At 38.9% G+C, this 19,698-nt stretch overlaps 3 protein-coding genes and 1 pseudogene across 4 annotated transcripts; 3 read left to right on the forward strand and 1 right to left on the reverse strand.

Moving 5' to 3' along the window:
- The first annotated feature begins 6,109 nt into the window (after nt 1–6,109).
- LOC137733475 (UDP-xylose transporter 3-like) lies at nt 6,110–10,027 on the forward strand. Of its 2 annotated transcripts, XM_068472624.1 has the most exons (9): nt 6,110–6,219; nt 6,313–6,505; nt 7,049–7,196; nt 7,763–7,947; nt 8,063–8,130; nt 8,382–8,514; nt 8,961–9,122; nt 9,202–9,474; nt 9,603–10,027. In XM_068472624.1, the coding sequence occupies exons 3-9, from the start codon at nt 7,076–7,078 to the stop codon at nt 9,717–9,719; spliced, it is 1,059 nt and encodes a 352-aa protein (XP_068328725.1). In that variant the 5' UTR covers nt 6,110–6,219; nt 6,313–6,505; nt 7,049–7,075; the 3' UTR covers nt 9,720–10,027. The 2 variants fall into 2 exon arrangements, with proteins under 2 accessions (XP_068328725.1, XP_068328726.1); XM_068472625.1 differs by lacking the exons at nt 6,110–6,219; nt 6,313–6,505 and adding an exon at nt 6,524–6,651.
- A 761-nt stretch (nt 10,028–10,788) lies between these two features.
- LOC137735716 (superoxide dismutase [Mn], mitochondrial-like) lies at nt 10,789–13,258 on the forward strand. The gene is made up of 6 exons (XM_068475160.1): nt 10,789–11,160; nt 11,582–11,628; nt 11,717–11,842; nt 11,951–12,007; nt 12,184–12,261; nt 12,882–13,258. Exons 1-6 carry the CDS (start codon nt 10,863–10,865, stop codon nt 12,972–12,974), a joined length of 699 nt encoding a protein of 232 aa, XP_068331261.1. The 5' UTR covers nt 10,789–10,862; the 3' UTR covers nt 12,975–13,258.
- A 390-nt stretch (nt 13,259–13,648) lies between these two features.
- On the forward strand, nt 13,649–15,412 carry LOC137735572 (small ribosomal subunit protein eS26y-like). The gene is made up of 5 exons (XM_068475001.1): nt 13,649–13,806; nt 13,895–13,987; nt 14,101–14,185; nt 14,329–14,462; nt 15,144–15,412. The coding sequence occupies exons 1-5, from the start codon at nt 13,804–13,806 to the stop codon at nt 15,216–15,218; spliced, it is 390 nt and encodes a 129-aa protein (XP_068331102.1). The 5' UTR covers nt 13,649–13,803; the 3' UTR covers nt 15,219–15,412.
- A 136-nt stretch (nt 15,413–15,548) lies between these two features.
- Nucleotides 15,549–18,671, reverse strand: LOC137735571 (tRNA (guanine(26)-N(2))-dimethyltransferase-like; annotated as a pseudogene).
- Between the last annotated feature and the right edge of the window lie 1,027 nt (nt 18,672–19,698).

Consider the following 19,698-nt stretch of genomic DNA (forward strand, 5'->3'; position numbering starts at 1 on the left):
ATAGATTTTGAGTTTTGGAATCAAACCTAACCTGGTCCGTTTGAAACGGATCAGTCTAGAACGGATCCACAGGTCCAACTCTATTTTTTTATTTTTTTTAAATATATTTTTATAAAACTGCACTGCACAAAAAGACATACGTTTTCAAAAATTACAAGAGTTGCTTCAAGCTTCTGCATTTCAAATCCAAAAAAAAAAAACATAAACATTAAAACCGAAATAACATCCACATTGACTTCCGCAACGACATCAAAATATATAAGAAAGCAACTCAAAATACATAATAAAGTAACACAAAATATATAGCTATTACAATTGAGCAACACAAAACAGAATCCAGAATTCAAGAATTGAGAAGAATCAGAACTTAAAGGAGTTTTCCTGAAGAACTTTGAGCAAGTGCGCAAGACAACAGGGCAAGGACCGTAATTGCATAATTGTATAATTTGGTGAAACTAATCAAAGCTATATGCTCGAGATGATATTTATATTTTTTTAATCTTCAATAGGAACAAACATACGTAAAGAAAACAAATTCAGTCAAAATGCACTTGATGGCCCTATAAGAATCTGCTCTTATTTTTAAGAGAAAAGAGGGAATAAAAATCTTATTCAATGTTTTAATGACCTAGGTTTCTAGAATCAAGATTCTCGATCAAATTTCCACACATATTATAAATATCTGTATATGCAAAAGGGCCTGCTTTAGAACCATATACTTACAAGTTCAGTAGTAGACACAATAATATAAGGGTGCGTTTGTTTGTCCTCGTTAATTATCACTTGGACTGGACTAACACTTAGTTCAATCTCGTGTTTGGTACTGGTAGGGACTAGTTTTAATAAAATTAGATGCGACTCCAGGGACTAACAACCTCGCTGGGAGGTCTAAGCGAGACCCTCCAAAATGTTTCAGACTACTAAGACCGTCTCTTGCGTTCACCTTCAACTGGGTTTGACGAAAACAAATCCAAGAAATCCAAGTCCGTCTCGAATTTCTTCACTAAAAATTGCCATCGTTTCTACATGCTCGGAGTCGGAGCGGCCATGACAGAGGCTTCGAATAGGGTCTTGCAGCCCCACAAGAAATCCAAGTGTTCCAACCCCAAGCCACCACCGTCTCTCACTCCCCCAACTTGACAAACCCCGACTCCCCACCGGTTACCATGCGGGGCCTCTGAGAATTGCAAAAACCCCAAATCTAGGAATTGCAAAACACCCAAAGAGAATGGCAAGAGGTGGAAAGGGAAAGAGAAAGGTTTGACTGAGCTTGAAATTGGGCGAAGAAAAAGGAAAGGGAGAGAGAGATAGAGATGCTCAGCAGAGTTCAGTTCGACGGAAACGATGTAATAAGTGAGAAATGAAATGAAAGATACACAAAGCGTAGAGATAGTGAGTGAGAAAAAAAAAATGTAGATTAATAATAGTAAAATATTAGTAAATATGAATTAAAATTTTGAAAAAAAATTGGATTTCAAAAAAAAAAAAAAAAAAAAAACAAAAATATGTGACTTAGTGCAACACTGCATTAAACACATTATCTTCCTATACTACTTAGCCATGCCAAACCAATCTACTTTAATCCTTTAAGTTAATCCAGTTCAAAATAATACGGTGCAACAAACGCACCCTAAACACTCAAGTAAGCATCAAAATCACCACCGCAATTCCATGCAACCACATCGACCCTCTTTAACCAATTTACTCATCTATTACAAAACCAATTGAACTTATTTTTCAAAGTCAATGATCTGAGAACAAATTCTAACCTAACTTATGGTGCCAAGATAATTATTATCATTCGATAATTGTTTAGCAAATACAAGTTTCACAAGTTGTTATGAGTTTCTAAACACATGTAAAATCCAAAAGTTCAGGATTTAATAACCTTAAGGATGTATTTTTGGAAAACAACCGATCATCATGATAACATTCAAATAGGAAAAATTAAAAAAAAAAAAAAAATACTCACAATCCTCAGCTGAGCTACTTGCTTGTTGATCTTGTTGAATTATTTCCGAAGGCTCTCGAGCTCGAATTGACCTAAAAATTAATCATTTCACCACGAAAATCAAGACCTTAATCCTAATTAATTCATTCAAAATAAATCTCAAGGCTCATGAAAAACTCAAGGCTTTAAATAAAGAAATGCATTAAAGAAGACGGGGATTACGTTGGCGCCATTCTTTGTCGAGCTGGATGACCTCGTCAATGATCTCGATACCTTTGTAAAGTTGTCGTTGAGATTCTCGGATTATTTTCGGGTTGTGGCCCTTTTCCACTCTGAACAGATTGATGTCCAACATCTTTCTCTTCTTCCGACTGCGAGAGTGCGAGTGCGCGTGTGACTATAGATTGAAGTTTGGAATCGAAAAAAGTTGGAATCCATAAATTATGCAATTGAAGGGAAGAACTAAAGTCTAATTCAAATCGAAAACCCACATTGAAATCCATAAATTATGTAATCCAGAAATTATAAAATTATGCAATTGAAATTCAGAAATTATGTAATTGAAGGGAAGAACTACAAACACACAAGAAATTATGTAAAATATGGGAAGGACTAGGTTTATATTTGGCAAGTTTAAGCATCAATTAACATCAGATGTTAAAGAATTCATCTGAATTGGCAACGGCGATGGAGTGTTAGTGGTCGCGACGGCGGTGACGTCATCGAGGATGAGAGAAGGAGAATCGAGAAGATGGGTGGTGAGGGTGCCTGGGTTCTCTAAGTCTGGGATGTCGTTGAGGACTCGAGGAGGACAATCGAGGTTGCTGGGCCGTCGTGGTGGTTTCCAGGGCAAAGACTCGCGATGGCGATGATGTCGGGGTGTTGGAGGAGATGACTGACGCCGAGAGAGAATCGAGTTCGAAGACAGTCCAGCGACATTGTGAGTCTATGACAGAGTCGAGCTCGACTGCTAGAGGATGAGACCTAGGTATTAACGATTCAAATTGGATGGTAGCTTACTCTTCAATCTCGTCCGTCCATTGCAATCACAAATGGGTCGGTTTGGGGCCCATTTTTCTATACATTTAGACCCGGCCCACCCCTTAAATTTCAAAGCCCCACCCCGTTTCTCTTTTGATAAAATTGGAACTGGCCCTTATCTGCCTCGAACCTTGATTACCTGTCCCGACCCGCGGTTCCTATACCCGTTTGCCCACCCCTACTTTGGTCTGCTCAGGATTCTTTGCTGGGACACCTGTCCAATTGAGTAACGACAAAAACAGGGTACCAAAAGAAATTTGGAAAAATATATCTGTAAATTTTTAATTGAGGTCTCAAAACTCAAGTACTTGGTACGTGGATGAGACAAAAGTAGCGAGACAGATGCACTCGTCTTACATTTGGTATGCCAATTTATCTGTCACGCACTGTTTCGTGGAACAGATTTTAGTCAACTTTTGTACCACCCTCCCTCTAGAACTACTTGTTCCAACCAATGGAACACAAAATTATAACTTTTGGACAACAATACCCCTCGTATTTTTCATTAATTTCACTATTTACCCTTTCTCATGTAGCCTCATCTTCCTCCTCTACCACAAACCTTGCAACCTAGGCTAACCCAATCCCAATAAACCCATCCGAACCCAACCCCACTTTCCTCTCGCCGCATTGCTCCTCCCTGCTTATCCCACGACGAGACCGTCGCCCTTCATCGCCAAAACCTCAAGACCACCCATTCGCAGGACGTGGCCGACGCTGTCGCTCAAGGAATGGGACAACGAGGATTAGGCGGAAGATGTGAGGGATGACGTTGGACTAATCGACGGTGCTCATGTAAGGTTGAACTCGTCAGAGTGGATGGATACAATTGTCATTTAATCCTTTGTTCCATTATGGCATGTGTGTACACCAAACGTAACATGGAACCTTCTTTCCGTTTCGTTCTGTCTCGTTCTGTCCCGTTTGCATACCAAACGGTACCTCACTGAACAGTGTTAACAAATTCAAAAATTCAAAAAATTTATTTTAAATTTTATGGTCTTTATTAATCATATTTTTAGTCACCTAACACAAACTAAAAGCCGAATTGTTCAATCTGCTGACTCGTGACGCCAAATCCGAAAGAGAATCTGAATTTGTAACTTTTTAGGCACTACGTTTTTCAAATCTACAAAATTCTAAATGCCATAAAGTTTGGATATTTGGCCGTACCGTAGTAGACAATTAGACATAAAATATTTATTTTTCAATACAAATGAACATGTAACAACTATTAACAAAACAATTTATATTCTAATCCACCCTTCACCATGAAATTCTTTGCAAAGAGAGCGAGACTCCCAACAGGGAAAATGACATTGGCCGAGTTTTCTATGTTTGTGATATGGTCGCACATATAATTTAGAGGTCGCTGATTTTAGGGGTGGGTTCAAAAAATTGACAATCAAAAAAAATCAAAAACCAAACCGAACCAAAGTAAAAAAAAAAAAAAAACGAACCGAAAAAAAACCAAACCGAAACTGTTAAACCGAACCCAACCAAATATGGTTTGGTTTCTAGGATTCGGAAACCGAACCGAACCGAAGTTTTATAAATAATTATAAATTAATATTTTTATTACTAAAACGGTTGTCAATTAGAAAAATGGGAGGTTTTGATTTAAGGGTTTGTAACCATTGGCTGTGCATCTGATGAATCCTGACAAGGAGGTGCTTCTCCTTTCGCTGCAGCAGTCTGAAGAAAGTTAAATTTTATGAACAAAGCAAGGAATAATTAGAATATATATTCAAGAATACATGAAAGAATCCAAAAATTATACAGATAAATACGTTATTTCAGAAAGCATCAATCTTATTTGTTTAACTTAAGGCTTCAACACCATTACAACTAACCTGTGCATGAATGTATAAGCACCTGTGCTACTGCAATATAAATTTATGAGACAAGAATAATTCCGTGCAATGTAAATTTAAAGTTCGGATTTTGTTATGTTTATTTTAGATGTGGAAGACTTGAAGTGTGATTGTGTTGGAGATGTTAAAATTTTATATTTCAATTTATTTTATTTTTTTGAAAAAAAACCGAAACCGAACCGAACAAAACTAAACCAAAACAAAACCGAACCCAAAAAAAAAAAGAACCAAACCGAAATTTTGATTTGGTTTCGGTTTTGGCAAAAAACCAAACTGTTTTGAACCGAACCCAGCCCTAGCATATTCAGTCTCATTTTTTGTTTTTTATTTTTGGTTCAAGATTTCTATATAATATTCAAATAATTTTTTTTTTAAGTCGCTTAACCATCATCTTTGAGTAAGATCATTTTTCCTCTAAATTCATTTCCCTTCCCTTTTCTCTCACTTTTCTTTTTGTCTTTCTCTCAAAAAATGCAAAAAAATGTTGAGATTCTTTAATCATAACCGTTCAAATAAGAAGATAAAAAGGAGAAAAAATAGGAGACATGAGAATTAACCACCATCTCTAGTAGGGAGTAAGATTCTTTTTCGCCTAATAAGACAACATGAAATATTAGAATGATTTAATCGTGATTATTCAAATAAGGACCAAAAAAGAAAAAAGAGGTATTTGCCAGTTTGCCCTCCGAACTTGCATAGAGCTGCTAATTTCTCCATGAACTTTAATTTTAGCCAATTATTCTCATGAATTTTTATAACTAGCCAATTTCCCCCTGAACTTTAATTTTAGCTAATTACCCATGACCTTTTATAACTAGCCAATTTCCTCCTGAATTTTAATTTTAACCGATTACCCCTAAAATTTTATAAATAGCCAATTTCCCCCATAGTGTTTAGATTTTAAAATTATTCATCCAATTTTCATCTATCTAATCTTCCATTCTTATGGCCCCTACAATTATCATGTGCTGGCCGGATGATCAAAATAGATGGAAAATTGGATGAAAATTTTAAAATCTAACATCAGGAGGAAATTGACTATATATAAAAATTTAAAGTGTAACCGGCTAAAATTAAAATTCAAAAAAAAAAAAAAAAAAGACTGATTATAAAAGTTCAAGAAGAATTAAAATTCAAAAAAAAAAATTGACAGGTCTATATACGTTTGTAGAGCAAATAAGCAAATATGCCAAGATGAAAATTACGAGGAAAGAGAATCCGTAGAATCTTTCGTACGTAACTCCGACCTAAGGCCAAAGCTTTTTTAATCGTCCGCGTCCTCTCTCATTCTCCAGCAAGAAAAGAGAAGGACAGAGACGCGAAAGCCACCGACCTCACTCACTTCTGTCAGCTGTCAGACCTCTCTCTCCATCTCTCCATCTCTTCATCTCTCTTACTCGTACAAATATCAATTTCGTATTTCTGATGTTCGACGCATATTGTTAGGTGCATCTCTCTCTAATCAGCCGACCCCAACAGTCCAATTCCACAAGCAAATCACAGAGACAGACAGCACAATTAACTGGGCTTTAACGTCCAATTGATCTCAGCCATCCATCAGATCTGAGACTCTGATCCCTTCCAAACAACTCACCTTCTGGTTCTCTGATTGCCCATTTATCGGTTTCTGTCACTCTCAGTGAGTTCACTTGCTGTTCTGTATTATCTTTCTTCTGATTTATGGACAAAAATGATGAATTTTTAAGATTCTGGGGGTTTTTGTGACTTAAGATCCATCAATATATGTTTGTTTGATTGCCCATCTATCATTTTTTGCCACTCTCAGTGAGTTCATTTCATTTTCCGCATTTTGTTTCTCATTTTATGGTAAAAAGATTGAATTTTTGAGATTTTGGGGTTGTTTAATTCTGTGATCCCCTCAAAACCCATTAATCTCTAGTTCTGCGATTGCCCATTTCTCAAATTTTGCCACTCTTTGCGGGTTCACTTCATATTCTGCATAACATTTTATGTGTCATTTCATAGAAAAAAGATTTAATTGTTATGATTACGGGGTTGATTGAGACTGCGATCCCCTCTAAACCCATTAATCTCTGTTTCTATGATTGCCCATTTCGCAGTTTTTTCTACTCCCAGTGAGCTCACTGATATTCTGCAGTTTTTTTCTTCTCATTTATTCGAGAAGAAATGATTTCGAGTTTTTGGGGTTGTTTGTGGACAGGTTGAAGTTCGATCGGAGGCAAATAAGATGGGGGAAGGCGAGAGGTTTCAGCTGGGGACAGTGGGAGCGTTAACCCTCTCTGTTGTCTCATCGGTCTCCATTGTCATTTGCAACAAGGCCCTCATCAGTTCTTTGGGTTTCACTTTTGGTAAGCTTTTCACTTTTGGATAGTCTCCATTGTTGCCTTATTTTTTGTTGGTATTTCAAATTTTGGACCATGTGTTGTATTTCATTCAATGGTGATTTACTTTGGTTGCCTTCATTTTTTGGGATTTAAGTTTGGTAAGAATGATGAGTTTTGAAGGTTTCATGTGCAAAACAAATGAAATTGATGAAGTTGTTGCTCTTGAACAATGAACTTAAGTAGAAACAAAAAATTAGAGCTTTTGAAACAATTGCAAGTGTATGTTCTGTTTTTAAAGGGTATGGTTGGGGTTATTGTCCGTGATTCCACATTTTATAGCTTTCGATTTGTAGTTTGACTTTGATGAGCATCAAAATATAATTCAACCAGTATACTGTACAGTAAGGAGATATAATTTGGGTTCTTAGCAATTCAAAACGGTCCCACCACTTCATGTTCTCTTTTGAAGAGAAATTATGGGAATGCACTATTGTTAACATGTGATAGATAGTTGCCATTGTGTTAATGTTTACTTGGTCTATCAGAATTGGAAGTGATTACTGATTAGATTCTTATACATATTTGTGCAGCCACAACTTTGACAAGCTGGCATCTTTTAGTCACCTTTTGTTCCCTTCACGTGGCTTTAAAGATGAAATTCTTTGAACACAAACCCCTCGATCAAACGACTGTTACGGGGTTTGGCATTCTGAATGGAATCTCAATTGGACTGTTAAATCTGAGCCTGGGCTTCAATTCGGTTGGCTTTTATCAGGTATATTTATTTCCTTCAATTGGATTTTGACTATGTAGCTTCTCTAAAACGTTGGCGTTTCAGCATTTTTCTAAATATTAGAATTCTGAAATCCTCTATTGTTCTTGCATTCTAGATGACTAAGCTGGCAATCATCCCTTGCACTGTACTATTGGAGACCCTTTTCCTCGCGAAGAAATTCAGGTTTAGCCTCCTTTTGACTAAGATGCTGATTTACTGATCCGTTCAAGCATATCCAAAATTTTAAACTAGTTACAGAGCGAATTGTTTTCCAATGTTACCTATATATAATCATGTTATTTGATATATTATGTGTTTTTATTCTTAGCTCTTTTAGTCTGAAACATTGATTAATCCATAATCTTATATTCTGATTTCCTTACCTATAGACTATACTCGTTCTCATATAATTTTTACTTTAATTCTTATTGCAGTAGGAGCATTCAGGTTGCCCTCCTTGTTCTCCTCATTGGTGTTGGGATTGCAACAGTCACTGATGTTCAACTTAATGCTCTTGGAAGTATCTTGTCTCTTCTTGCAGTTATTACAACATGCGTTGCTCAAATTGTATCCTCAATAGAGTTTTCTTTTTTGACTGGTATCTGTGTCTAGTTTGTGCTATAATATAAACCATTGATACATGCGCCACTGCGAAATTAAAGAAAGAAAATACTTGGACTTAAGAATTCTTGAATAATATTGTCTAATGTCATCGATGCATGGTCTCTGAACCACTTCTGAATTTGACTGCATTAGGCAAAAAGTTGCATGTATGTTCCTTATCAGTAAAAGAATTCACCAGTACTTCCTGTATATGTTGTTTCCGTCTAGTAAAACATATTTAACGTACGCGATAGAAGCTATTCAGGTCTCGCAGTTCATATTGCTGAATACTTTCCATTAGAGGGAGCTGACGGGAACGCCCTTGTTAAGGTCTTTTTGAGAGGTCTTAGTAGGAGGCTATATTGTAGTTTCACCTGTCTGATTTTGTTTCCTTGACTAGTTTCTTTCAGATGACCAATACCATCCAGAAGAAGTTTAAGGTTTCTTCAACGCAACTCCTGTATCAATCATGTCCATATCAGTCAGGAACTTTATTAATCACTGGCCCGTTTCTGGATTGGTTCTTGACGAATCAAAATGTATTTGCTTTCAAGTATACAAATCAAGTGCTGGTGAGAATTTGAACAGTTTGTCTTTTTCCCGCTTTTCTTTCGAAGAATTACTGATTGTGTTCTCTCTCTGATTTTGCAGGTTTTCATAATTATGTCCTGCCTGATCTCCGTCTCGGTAAATTTTAGCACATTTCTTGTAATTGGAAAGACATCTCCTGTCACCTATCAAGTTCTTGGACATCTAAAGACATGCCTTGTGCTGGCATTTGGTTATATTTTGCTTCATGATCCATTTGACTGGAGGAACATCCTCGGAATTTTCGTCGCACTTGCTGGGATGGTTTTATATTCATACTTTTGCACTCGTGAGGGTCAGAAAAAGGTTGCTGAAGAAGCAACGCAGCCATCACAGGTTCTAACCCAGTTTCCATAATCTCTGTAATTGCACGACGTACTTTCTAGATATTGAATCGTTCTTTTTAATCGTTGAACAACGAAGTTATCTGTGAAATCCTCTCTTTTCGTTTGAAATGGTTTCAGGCAGGGGAAGGTGAGTCGGATCCTCTAGTGGCCGTGGAAACTGGAAGCGGGGTAGGAACTGATTCCGCTCCCCAAATTGGCCCTGTATGGAAGTCGAACAAAGATTTGCATGCGTGATGGTAACCACTCAGTCGTCCATTTGCACACCTGATAGAACTAATAGCAGCATATAGAGCTGTTAGAGAGCAATGACAATATTATTGGTGTAAAAATTCTTCACCCTTCTGTCTCCGGTTCAAACGGGTGTCGGTCCCGCCCTTTCTTCGTTCGTGTTCGTGTTCGTGTTGATTACGAATTACATTAAGTTGATACATCAAAAATTAGATCAAGTGAGGGATGCATATAATATAATGGAATATTGTTACTAATCCTAAGGTGCCAAGAGAAAATGGTTCAATTTTGTACGCGTTTGTGTTTTTAAGGAATTTTTAGATGATTAGGTCTTCCAACAGATACACTCCACGCTGTTCGCAGATCTATTTTCTTGCAATTTACTCTCTCGCATTTTACTTTCTTGCAATAGGAGTATCAGTTCGTTTGCGTTGATGCGATTCACCTTCCCATACATCTCATCACATTAACCCCTAAATCTATTCCGCTGCACTTTCACAAACAATGCCATGCTAATTTCCTTGCACTCGTGGCACCGGGAACCCTCAACTAGCACGCGTTCTTTCCTTGGTCTTTAATCGCATTGAAAGAAGACAAATCAAGCGCAACCAAAATCACCAACTTCTCTTTACTCGCTCGACCTTAGGCCACAAGTTGGTTTGCCTGCAACACAAGCGAAAAGAACCAAGAGATCCCAAAATCCTTGACTTAGTAGCCGAGATCGATTTTGAGACCAACAGTCGAACGTAAAACTACTTAGTCGTGTTACTAATGAGATAGGGTTTGAATGCAAAAGAAATTCATCTTTGAATCAAACATAAAGGGTGCCAAAGTAAATAATTTGTAGATTAGTTAGTTATGAACATTGATTCTGATGTACAAATTCAATCATTCCACAACCCCGATATCGCCTCCATTAAAAATAAAAATTAAACACTTAAGGCAGGAGTTGTTGGATTAAGCCCACAAAATAATGAGAAGCCCAATCCGTTTCATTTGATGGTGGATCTCAAATAGGCCCAAGATATCTGGCCCATACCACAGATTTGCCCCTACCAACTCCAACAAGTCTCACTCTCGCTCGTCACATTTCTCTCACCTTCTCTCTCACTCTCTCTCTCCTCTCAGTTCATCGCAAGCAGCATTTCCATGGCTCTCCGAGCTCTCGTGGCCAGGAAAGCCCTCCGATCAGGGTTCCAGAGCAAGCCCAGAATCCTTGCCCATTCTCGCGGCCTGCAGACCTTCTCGCTCCCCGACCTTCCCTACGACTATGGCGCTCTGGAGCCTGCAATCAGCGGCGAGATCATGGAGCTCCACCACAAAAAGCACCACCAGGCTTACGTCACGAACTACAACAAAGCTCTCGAGCAGCTCCACGACGCCATCGGCAAGGGCGACGCTGCTGCCGTTGTTAAGTTGCAGAGCGCCATCAAGTTCAATGGCGGAGGTCAAACATCTCTCTCTGTATCTCTGTGCCATTTTTTTTTGTAATTATTTATTTGTTTTCGTTTGTTGCATTTTCAGATTAGGAACTTTTGTATAAATTTGTTAAGAAAAAAGCTTAAATTAATTAAAATGTTCAAATATTTGCTGAATTATAATTGTTTGTTGAAGTAAATTGATATTAGAAGTAGGAATTCAATTAGGTAGCATTGTGTTAGTTTTTCCCATAATTAGGCTGCTACTTTTTACTAATTACCATGATGGGAAGCGCTGATTAATTCTTTGTTTTCACGTTTTTGGATGTCTTGTTAATCTCGTGATTTTATAATTTTTGCTTTCATCCTGCAACCCGGAAGGAAGATAATGTAATTTAAACAAAAATCAAGGAACAATTCTATGTAAAAGGGATTTCTTTTTTCTCGCAGGTCATGTCAACCATTCGATTTTCTGGAAGAATCTGACTCCTATCAGTGTAAGTTCATAGTTCTGTATCTCTCTATCTTACAAGCCTGTTATTAAGCGTTCGTCTGCCTAATACTGTAATGCTTTATTTATGGCAGCAAGGTGGCGGTGAGTCCCCTCATAGTAACCTGGGCTGGGCCATTGACATGAGTTTTGGTTCTTTTGAAGCATTGGTGCAAAAGATCAACGCAGAAGGCGCTGCTTTGCAGGGTTCTGGATGGGTGGTAAGTTTTGCATCTTGTTGATTTTACTGTATTTGTTCCATGTCATTAAACTAGATGCTTCAATCGATATTCAACCTGTTCACATGCATGTTTGATCTTTCTTGGTAGTGGCTTGCTCTAGACAAAGAGTTGAAGAAACTTGTCGTTGAAACCACTGCAAATCAGGTAAACCCCAAAATATTACTTCAATACTTAACATTACTTGTAGCGATAGGATTTACAAAGGTTTCTGTTCTGCATCTCTTTGTCCAAATAACTCGGTAGTACTTAACTGATATGCAGCATGCAATTATGGTTTTTGTTTCATCTGAATATTCTTTAATTTGAGTAACTTGTTACAGGACCCATTGGTTACTAAAGGAGCATCTTTGGTTCCATTGCTTGGTATTGACGTTTGGGAGCATGCATACTACTTACAGGTAAATTTAAGCAAAGTCGATTTGCATCATCTATATTTTCATAACATGTATATCCTTCAATTATTTTCACTTATCAGTTTGTAAGTGTAGTATATAAGAGTCAATACAGATTGATACACTCTCTTAATTGCCCAATTGTTGATCCTTGGAAGTCTAAGATATTGTTTATCTTCGGGAGTACAAGTGGATTAGGTAGGAGGGTTGTTAAAACTGTATTCGTGAACGACAAGTCAGTTTTTGCTCCTTGGAGTTGAATTGTTTATGGGGGATAGGTCTTTCCGTGTGGTGAAGTTTATAGTTAGGTTCTCTTTCAGACACAAAGGAAGTGACACCGTTCTTGTTTTCCTATAATGTCTGGTGTCTGTACACAGCCTCCATCCTTTTCTGTCAGCACTTGAATTAGCATCTGAAGTGCCACAGAAACCTCAAACAAGCTTATCGTTTATTCAATTTAAAACCGTCATCACTTTTTACCATGTCCAACGATGAATTTTTCCAGAATACATGTCAGATGTATTTGCTCTTGTTAGCTGTCTGTATTATTACATTCTTGCAATCCTCTTTGCGTATCATTTGATATGAAATTATGAATTAAGATGCATCTGTTATTCATGTTGCAGTACAAGAATGTGAGACCGGATTATCTGAAGAACATATGGAAAGTCATCAACTGGAAGTATGCCAGTGAAGTGTACGAGAAAGAAAGCACTTGAGCCGAACAAGGTGGCCGCATTTGCATCTGGTTGAGTAGATGAAAAATAAAACGACCAACGTGACAAATGAGGACGCTTATTTAATCACGGATGTATGAAAACCAGATTAGCGTATGGGCTTGCGTACTTGTTTAATCTCTGTTTTTTGAAGTTTAAGTATTTGGTGGTTTGATACAATAAGCTATGTCGTTGGAGCTTTTGTCTATATTTTCTGGCTGAAATTTGCTTCTTGTTATGATTGAGGGGTTTCCAGTTGGTTTATAATGAACGGAAAGTGATTTTCGCATTTTCTTTTTCTTGCCGCGCACAAGAGGAAGAGTGCATAAGAAGAAAACAGGCGTAAAACCTAAAGTTATATTAAAATTATAGGAAAATAACCAAAAATAAAGAGCTTCAAATTTCGACTCATCTCAACCAAAGATATTGACATCCAAGTACATAAAACTCGAAACTTTTCACTTCCAAGTTTCAAGGGATTAAGAATATTATTGTACCGTAATATTCGTGTCCGATCCATTGGATGATAGCAGCTCAGATTTTCGTAAGTTCTTTTTTTTCTTCTTCCCAACTTAATATCAAATCCTGTTTCTAATTAGAAGTTATAGGGATCAAAACGTAACTAAACAAAAAATTGGGGGCGCGATTACAAATGTGCAATAAATGAAGGGGCGGTTTGTTGGGCTAGGGCGCCAGGGCGCGCTCATATAAAACAGAAGCCTTGCCGACGCCACTCACTTTCTGGCTTCTTCTGCAGCAGCGAGTAAAACCCTACATACTCCATTGCCAACGGCCGCTGAGCTTTCAGATCTCCTCCCTCTCCCGGAACACCATGGTCAGATCTCCGCCCTAAACGCCGCGTTTTATCCATCTCGCCGTCCACCGTTTCCTTTCGCTTAATTTCCTTTTTTTTTTCTCTGCAGACTTTCAAGCGCAGAAATGGAGGTCGCAACAAGCACGGCCGTGGACACGTCAAGTTCATCCGCTGCTCCAACTGCGGCAAGTGCTGCCCTAAGGTATGCATACACACACAAATGTGTACATTTATACGTGTCTGTATATCTATACGTATTCGAATCGTATGAATACGTGATTGATTGCGTTTAATTTTGCGTTGGCGATGAACTAGGACAAGGCCATCAAGAGATTCTTGGTGAGGAACATCGTCGAGCAGGCCGCGGTGAGAGATGTTCAGGAAGCCTGTGTCTATGAGCGTAAGTCCCAATTTACCCTCGCATTTCTCTGTTTTTTCTTAATTTGGTGTTGATTTATTGGTTTTTTTTTTTTTTTGTTCGAGTGTTGCGGTGATCGGTTAAATGTGTAAATGCTTGGATTTGTTTTTGTTTGTGGTGTGTAGAATACACTCTGCCTAAGCTGTATGCCAAGATGCAGTACTGTGTTTCCTGTGCAATTCACTCTCACGTTGTGAGGGTGCGATCCCGCACCAACAGGAGGAACCGCGAGCCGCCACAGCGATTCATCCGACGCAGGGTGAGTTCTCATTTTCGATTTCTAGATTTTGGATGTTTGTTATTCTATGTGACACTGCTTATTGATTCATTGCTTGTACTGCGTCTTGTTCAGTTATTCCCAAAACCAATTTCAAACATAAACATCCCAAATAACCCATGAAACGCGCTTCAAGCAGCTCCTTTTCCTACATGGAAATAGGACCCGACAAAAGTTTGCTAATTGATCGTTTGTTTGCTTATTCATTCATTGATGACAGTGTAACGAATGATTGGAAATTATTTTAGTTTCGTTAAGGCCAGAACTTCAACCCCTGTTAGATTTGTGGTGTTACTAGAAATAATTTAATCATGTAGAATTTAGGTTTATCTCATCAAGGTTTTTTTGGAACACCCTTCTATCTCGGTTGGCTGGTTTGGAACTGTATGTTCATATCTGTACTGTTAGTATACTTCAATATGCTTTTCCGCAGCCGATTTTTAAGGCTTTCTTAGCAGCATGGGTTTTGTCATATATTTGTTTTACGTGGCTGCCTTTTTCACTCATATTGTGTGTTGCTGGACATTTCAAGTTCCTTGCATGCTTTTGGTTCGCACTTGGCATGTACACGTTAGCTCAATGTCTATGGAGGCTAATGGCCGATGCTTACAGTATTGATACGTTATTCTAGTTTACCTGATATTCTTATATTTGGATTTTCAGGATGATGCCCCAAGGCCCGGCCAGCCTGGTCAAGCTCCCCGACCTGCTGGAGCTGGTGTTCCTGCTCGTACTTGATTTGAGCATATCAATCCTTCCATTATGTGATGGATGTTTACCAGTCGCTACACAATCTTCTGGACTGAGTTGTGTAGGACTTTTTTGTTGTTCTCGCGTTATTGTTCAGACGTTTTGAGGATTAAACTACAATGTTTATGGATGTTTTTTCTTATGATAATGAAATCCTGGATGACGTAATGTCCAATTTTGAATCCTGTTGCGCGTCTTAAGTAAGGTTATATACCATTTTTGTTTATGGTCAGTTCTACAATCGCAGGTTTATACGGCAATGCAAAATCGTTGCTTACAAGTTTTCGACTACATGGATGTGACTTTGGAGTAGTCGTTCTCCCCAACAAACCGATTCTCACATGTAACAATTTGTTCATTTACGATCAGTGTTTGTTAGACCATTGCTCTATTGGAACCTTGCAATGTTGTCATGAGTTATCGACTACTGAAAAGTGTCGAAACCATTTGTTTCATGCTCAGAGAAACGAAGTTTAAAGCTTTCAGACTCTTAATATGTTACACTGGTAGTTGCGCGCGCGTAGTTTAAAGCTTTCTTCTCTCGTTGAGCAACACCACCTCGCGCATAGTTGCTCGCACACAACAAAATTAGACCCTAGTGGAAGTGCAATGCGTCTGGAAACTCGTCTTCTCATTCAGCGCTGATGAAGTTGCTTGGCAATTCTAACGCAGTCTTCCATTGGACAATTCGTCTTGATTGCATTGGATTCAATGTGACCGACTCACAGCATATCCCTCCTGCAGGAAACCCAGCGTAAGAGATATTAGTCTCTCGGGTCGAACAAAAAAAAACGTCAGGACTTGAAACTTTGCTCAGGAGCCTTCCCTGCAGTCCAATAACAACTCACACCAACAGCCTGCTAAACTCAATGCCATTGAAACTTTGCTCAATTGGGCCTCGCATAATTCTGGGACAAAATGTTTTTATTCGACTCTAAATATTTACACAACTCTTGATGCACACGATCTCGCCCTTCATGGATGCTGTCAAACATGTAACTAATACCCAACAAGTGTCGAGCGTGCACTTGCACTTATAACTGCCCTATCTAAGTTTTTCTCTTTCCAAGTGCCAAACATGCAAAATCATACCCAACAAGTGTCCAACATGCATTTGTAACTGACTAGGCTAGGCTGTCTTACTCAAGTTTCTCTCCGTCCAATTGGCAAACATGCAAAACCATAACCACCAAGTGTCCACCCACCATGCACTACAAATCAAACTTAACGAGTGTCCAACATGCATTTGTAACTGACCAGACAGTCTTACTCAAGTTTCTCTCCCTGCAATTGGCAAACATGCAAAGCCATACCTAAGAAGTGTCCATCATGCACTGATACTCAACAGCTCCTAAAACTCCAAGTGGAAAACATGCACTCATATGCCAAAGTGAGTAGTGAAAATTACCTCTTGAAGGGCGAACACCACGGCTCTCAGCGACGGAGAATTTACTTTTGCGCAGCTTGCCACCTGGTACAGTAAAAACAGAAAACCCATAATTTTTCACCAGATTAATAACTTCTTGGAACAAAATAAGAGTGGTAAAAAGTTTTTGACTGAGGGAGAACCTCGTCCAACTTAATGTAGCCAAAGGGTAATTTTGGGTCACTCTCTGCCACCATTTGGTTCAAAAGTTTGTCCAAATCAGTTCCTGTTTCACTGCCTGCCCATCCCCACTAATCCGCCAAACTTAACATTTCTGTAATGTAAGCAGTGTCATGCAAGGGCCCTGTCCAGAGAGGGCCAGAAACAACTAGTGCCTTGGAAACCAAGAAAACACCGAAACAAGCCTTCGTTTAAGATTTAGAGTAAATTTGGAACATTGATCCTTAATCTATGACCGAATTATAACTTTAGTCGTTAAACAAAAAAAAATAATTGAAATTGGTATCGAAATTTGATAAAATGTGAAGTATTAGTTCTTGACGCCAGTCCATGAATTATTTCCTCCAAACTTAAGCACGTGACAGACATGTATGTAAAGAGGCACACGCCCTATTCCTCAACTTACTCCTTAAAAGGGATTCACAAGCTTAATTTTGGCCGGAATCCTTTTCGTGACCGTAGTTCAACTAAAGCTACAATTGAATCATATTTCAGACCAAAACAAATGTTCAAGATTAATCTTTCTTAGTGAAAAGAAAGAACAAAAACTTGGGAAGTCAAGAAAAATGAAATCATACGACCAAACATCTCCTAATACCTTTGAGTCACTGCAGGGGCAACTGATCCGACCAAGTTCAGCCCATGAGTACTCTTTAGAACTTCTACAGCTATTGCAGTAACTGATGAAACCATAATATCTGTCGGACAAAGTACAACAATCGGTCAGCACCAACACAAGAGGCCTACAAAATCACACAGCTTTCAGGAACATACAAAATCATACAACCCCTTTACTTGTTATCCGGAAGCTTTCCACGATTGACTTGGAGCATTACTCTGAAAATAGGTCCATGATATGAATAGTATGTAAACAATGGAGTCACTCGATGTCCCAGCACAGAAGCTTCCCGTACGGCTCCTCCGATAAGCATTCGTAAACCAAGCTCATTCGAGTATGGCATCGGCTGAACATAAGCTCCATATGCAGCTAAAGTTCTGTAAACAAGAGCAAAACATATCAGAATTGTCTGCAACAAACCAATAAATCCTTCAATGCGTAAAGTTTTAAACTTTTCATTCAACTGGAGAACTACATTTGATTACGATATCAAATTCGAACCCATCAATGTGAAATGCAAGTAGTGTTGCAATATCAATTGGTAAGAAATGAACAAATTACTGTATAAAGCATCAAACTTTAAAGGAATCATAGAGAATTGAAACAACCATTTTGCTTGATATCAGATTTGACACTCACTGTTGAGGCCGGTGACCGCCGGACGAGAACCCATCAGTTGAAGTAACATACAGCAAACATTCAATTTCAAAGCATTAAACACCGACCTCAAAAACGACGAATCACTCCAAAACGAATCAATATCAATCAAATCAAAGAAATCCCTATTCAGATAACACTCCGTCATGATCCGATTTGCATCCGTAAGCGACACCGCCCATCTTGCTTCGTCCCCGGAACCACTCTCCACCTGCGACAAATTCTCCGTGATAACTTTCCTGTTCTCATCATTCGCGTCATTTGCCAAAACAAAATCGGCCTCCGCCTCGACGAGGTACGGGACGGACCGAATGCCGCAGCCGCACAGTGCATTGAGAACTCGCAATTTGCCCTTGGACTTCTTGTACAGCGCGGCAGCGAGCACGCCGAGGTCGCGGCCGGTGGCACCTTCGTGGCGGAAGAAGGTCCCGCCGACGTCGAACTTAAGACCCCTCTCAGTCTGGAACTCCGATTCGCAAACGGAATCGAGAGTTGTCTTTGAATTGGAGTTTGAATATTGGGTTGCAACGGCGAATTTAGGGTTTTGGGATGGGGCTGTAGAGATGAGAAAGGGGATAGGGTTTTAGGAGTTAAGAGTTATCATGGCGGGAAGTCGTCGGGTTGGATTTGGCTCTAATTTTGGCGGGTTTTAATAATGTGGGTTTATTCACTGCACACCTGTTACAATCGACGGCTCAGATTCGATGGTTGATCTTAGGGTTGTGCCACGTCAGCTGGTGAGTCCCGTGTGATTGGGTTAGTGGGCCCCACCGCACCGTTGAAATTATACTGCCATTGGAGGAGCACCTTCACTCTTGCGAGCATTTTCTTCTCTTTGCCGAGTTTTTGCTTTTGGGGTCTGCAAATTAGGGTTTTGACCAGCGAAGAAGATGGTGTGGGTAAGCTTGCTTGAGTTGGGTGGGTCCCACGGAGAAGTGGGCTTTGGACAAAAGAGGAAGATGAAGCGTAGGAGAAGGAATAAACCGCCATGAAAGGTAAAAAGCTCCGAACTTTAATGCTGTTTTCGTTCGCAGTGAATGCTTTCCCCATTCGGTTGTTTGTTGAAATATTTAGCTGGGTTTTGGAGAATTTCACTTGTAGTTTTTTAATATTGTGAAAGATTAGATTGTTTCTTCGAAATATTGCGACTGTTCTGTTTGGAAAAGTGCTTCTAGCTGGTGACTGTTTGCAATAAGCAAGTTAATGATGGTTTAGTTGTGTTGGTTTCCTTTGTTTTTCGGTAGGCGGCTTTCCCAGTTTAGTTGTTACTTGAAACATCGTAATGTTTCTCGTCTTCCCAAATAGGGAAATCACGGACATGTTGCTAATTTGAGAGAATTACACCGAACCCTTAAATTGGATTTTGAATGTGGTTTTTTCTTTCCAAGATAAAAGTTTATGATGGAGAACCGACAAAAGAGAACGAGAAATAGAAATGAGAGGGGACAACAAAAGGAAGTGGCTAAGCTTCAGTTAAATCCTAAGTTCAAAATCTTAAATCAAATCTCAAAAGTTTGTTTTTTTAATCACTGACCTAATGGGAGACCTAGTGTATTAAGTTTTTCACTCTCAGTTTGCATCATTGC

Source organism: Pyrus communis, chromosome 5 (assembly GCF_963583255.1).
Source record: "Pyrus communis chromosome 5, drPyrComm1.1, whole genome shotgun sequence".
NCBI classification, from domain to species: Eukaryota; Viridiplantae; Streptophyta; class Magnoliopsida; order Rosales; family Rosaceae; genus Pyrus; species Pyrus communis.

Coding starts and splice junctions, on each gene's coding strand:
- LOC137735716 (XM_068475160.1), top strand. CDS start 10,863: ATGGCTCTCCGAGCTCTCGTGGCCAGGAAAGCCCTCCGATCAGGGTTC. Junction 12,008..12,183: donor TTGAAACCACTGCAAATCAG/GTAAACCCCAAA, acceptor AACTTGTTACAG/GACCCATTGGTTACTAAAGG. Junction 12,262..12,881: donor AGCATGCATACTACTTACAG/GTAAATTTAAGC, acceptor TTCATGTTGCAG/TACAAGAATGTGAGACCGGA.
- LOC137733475 (XM_068472624.1), top strand. CDS start 7,076: ATGGGGGAAGGCGAGAGGTTTCAGCTGGGGACAGTGGGAGCGTTAACC. Junction 8,515..8,960: donor CAACATGCGTTGCTCAAATT/GTATCCTCAATA, acceptor AGTTTCTTTCAG/ATGACCAATACCATCCAGAA. Junction 9,123..9,201: donor AGTATACAAATCAAGTGCTG/GTGAGAATTTGA, acceptor CTGATTTTGCAG/GTTTTCATAATTATGTCCTG.
- LOC137735572 (XM_068475001.1), top strand. Junction 14,186..14,328: donor GGAAGCCTGTGTCTATGAGC/GTAAGTCCCAAT, acceptor TGTGGTGTGTAG/AATACACTCTGCCTAAGCTG. Junction 14,463..15,143: donor AGCGATTCATCCGACGCAGG/GTGAGTTCTCAT, acceptor TTGGATTTTCAG/GATGATGCCCCAAGGCCCGG.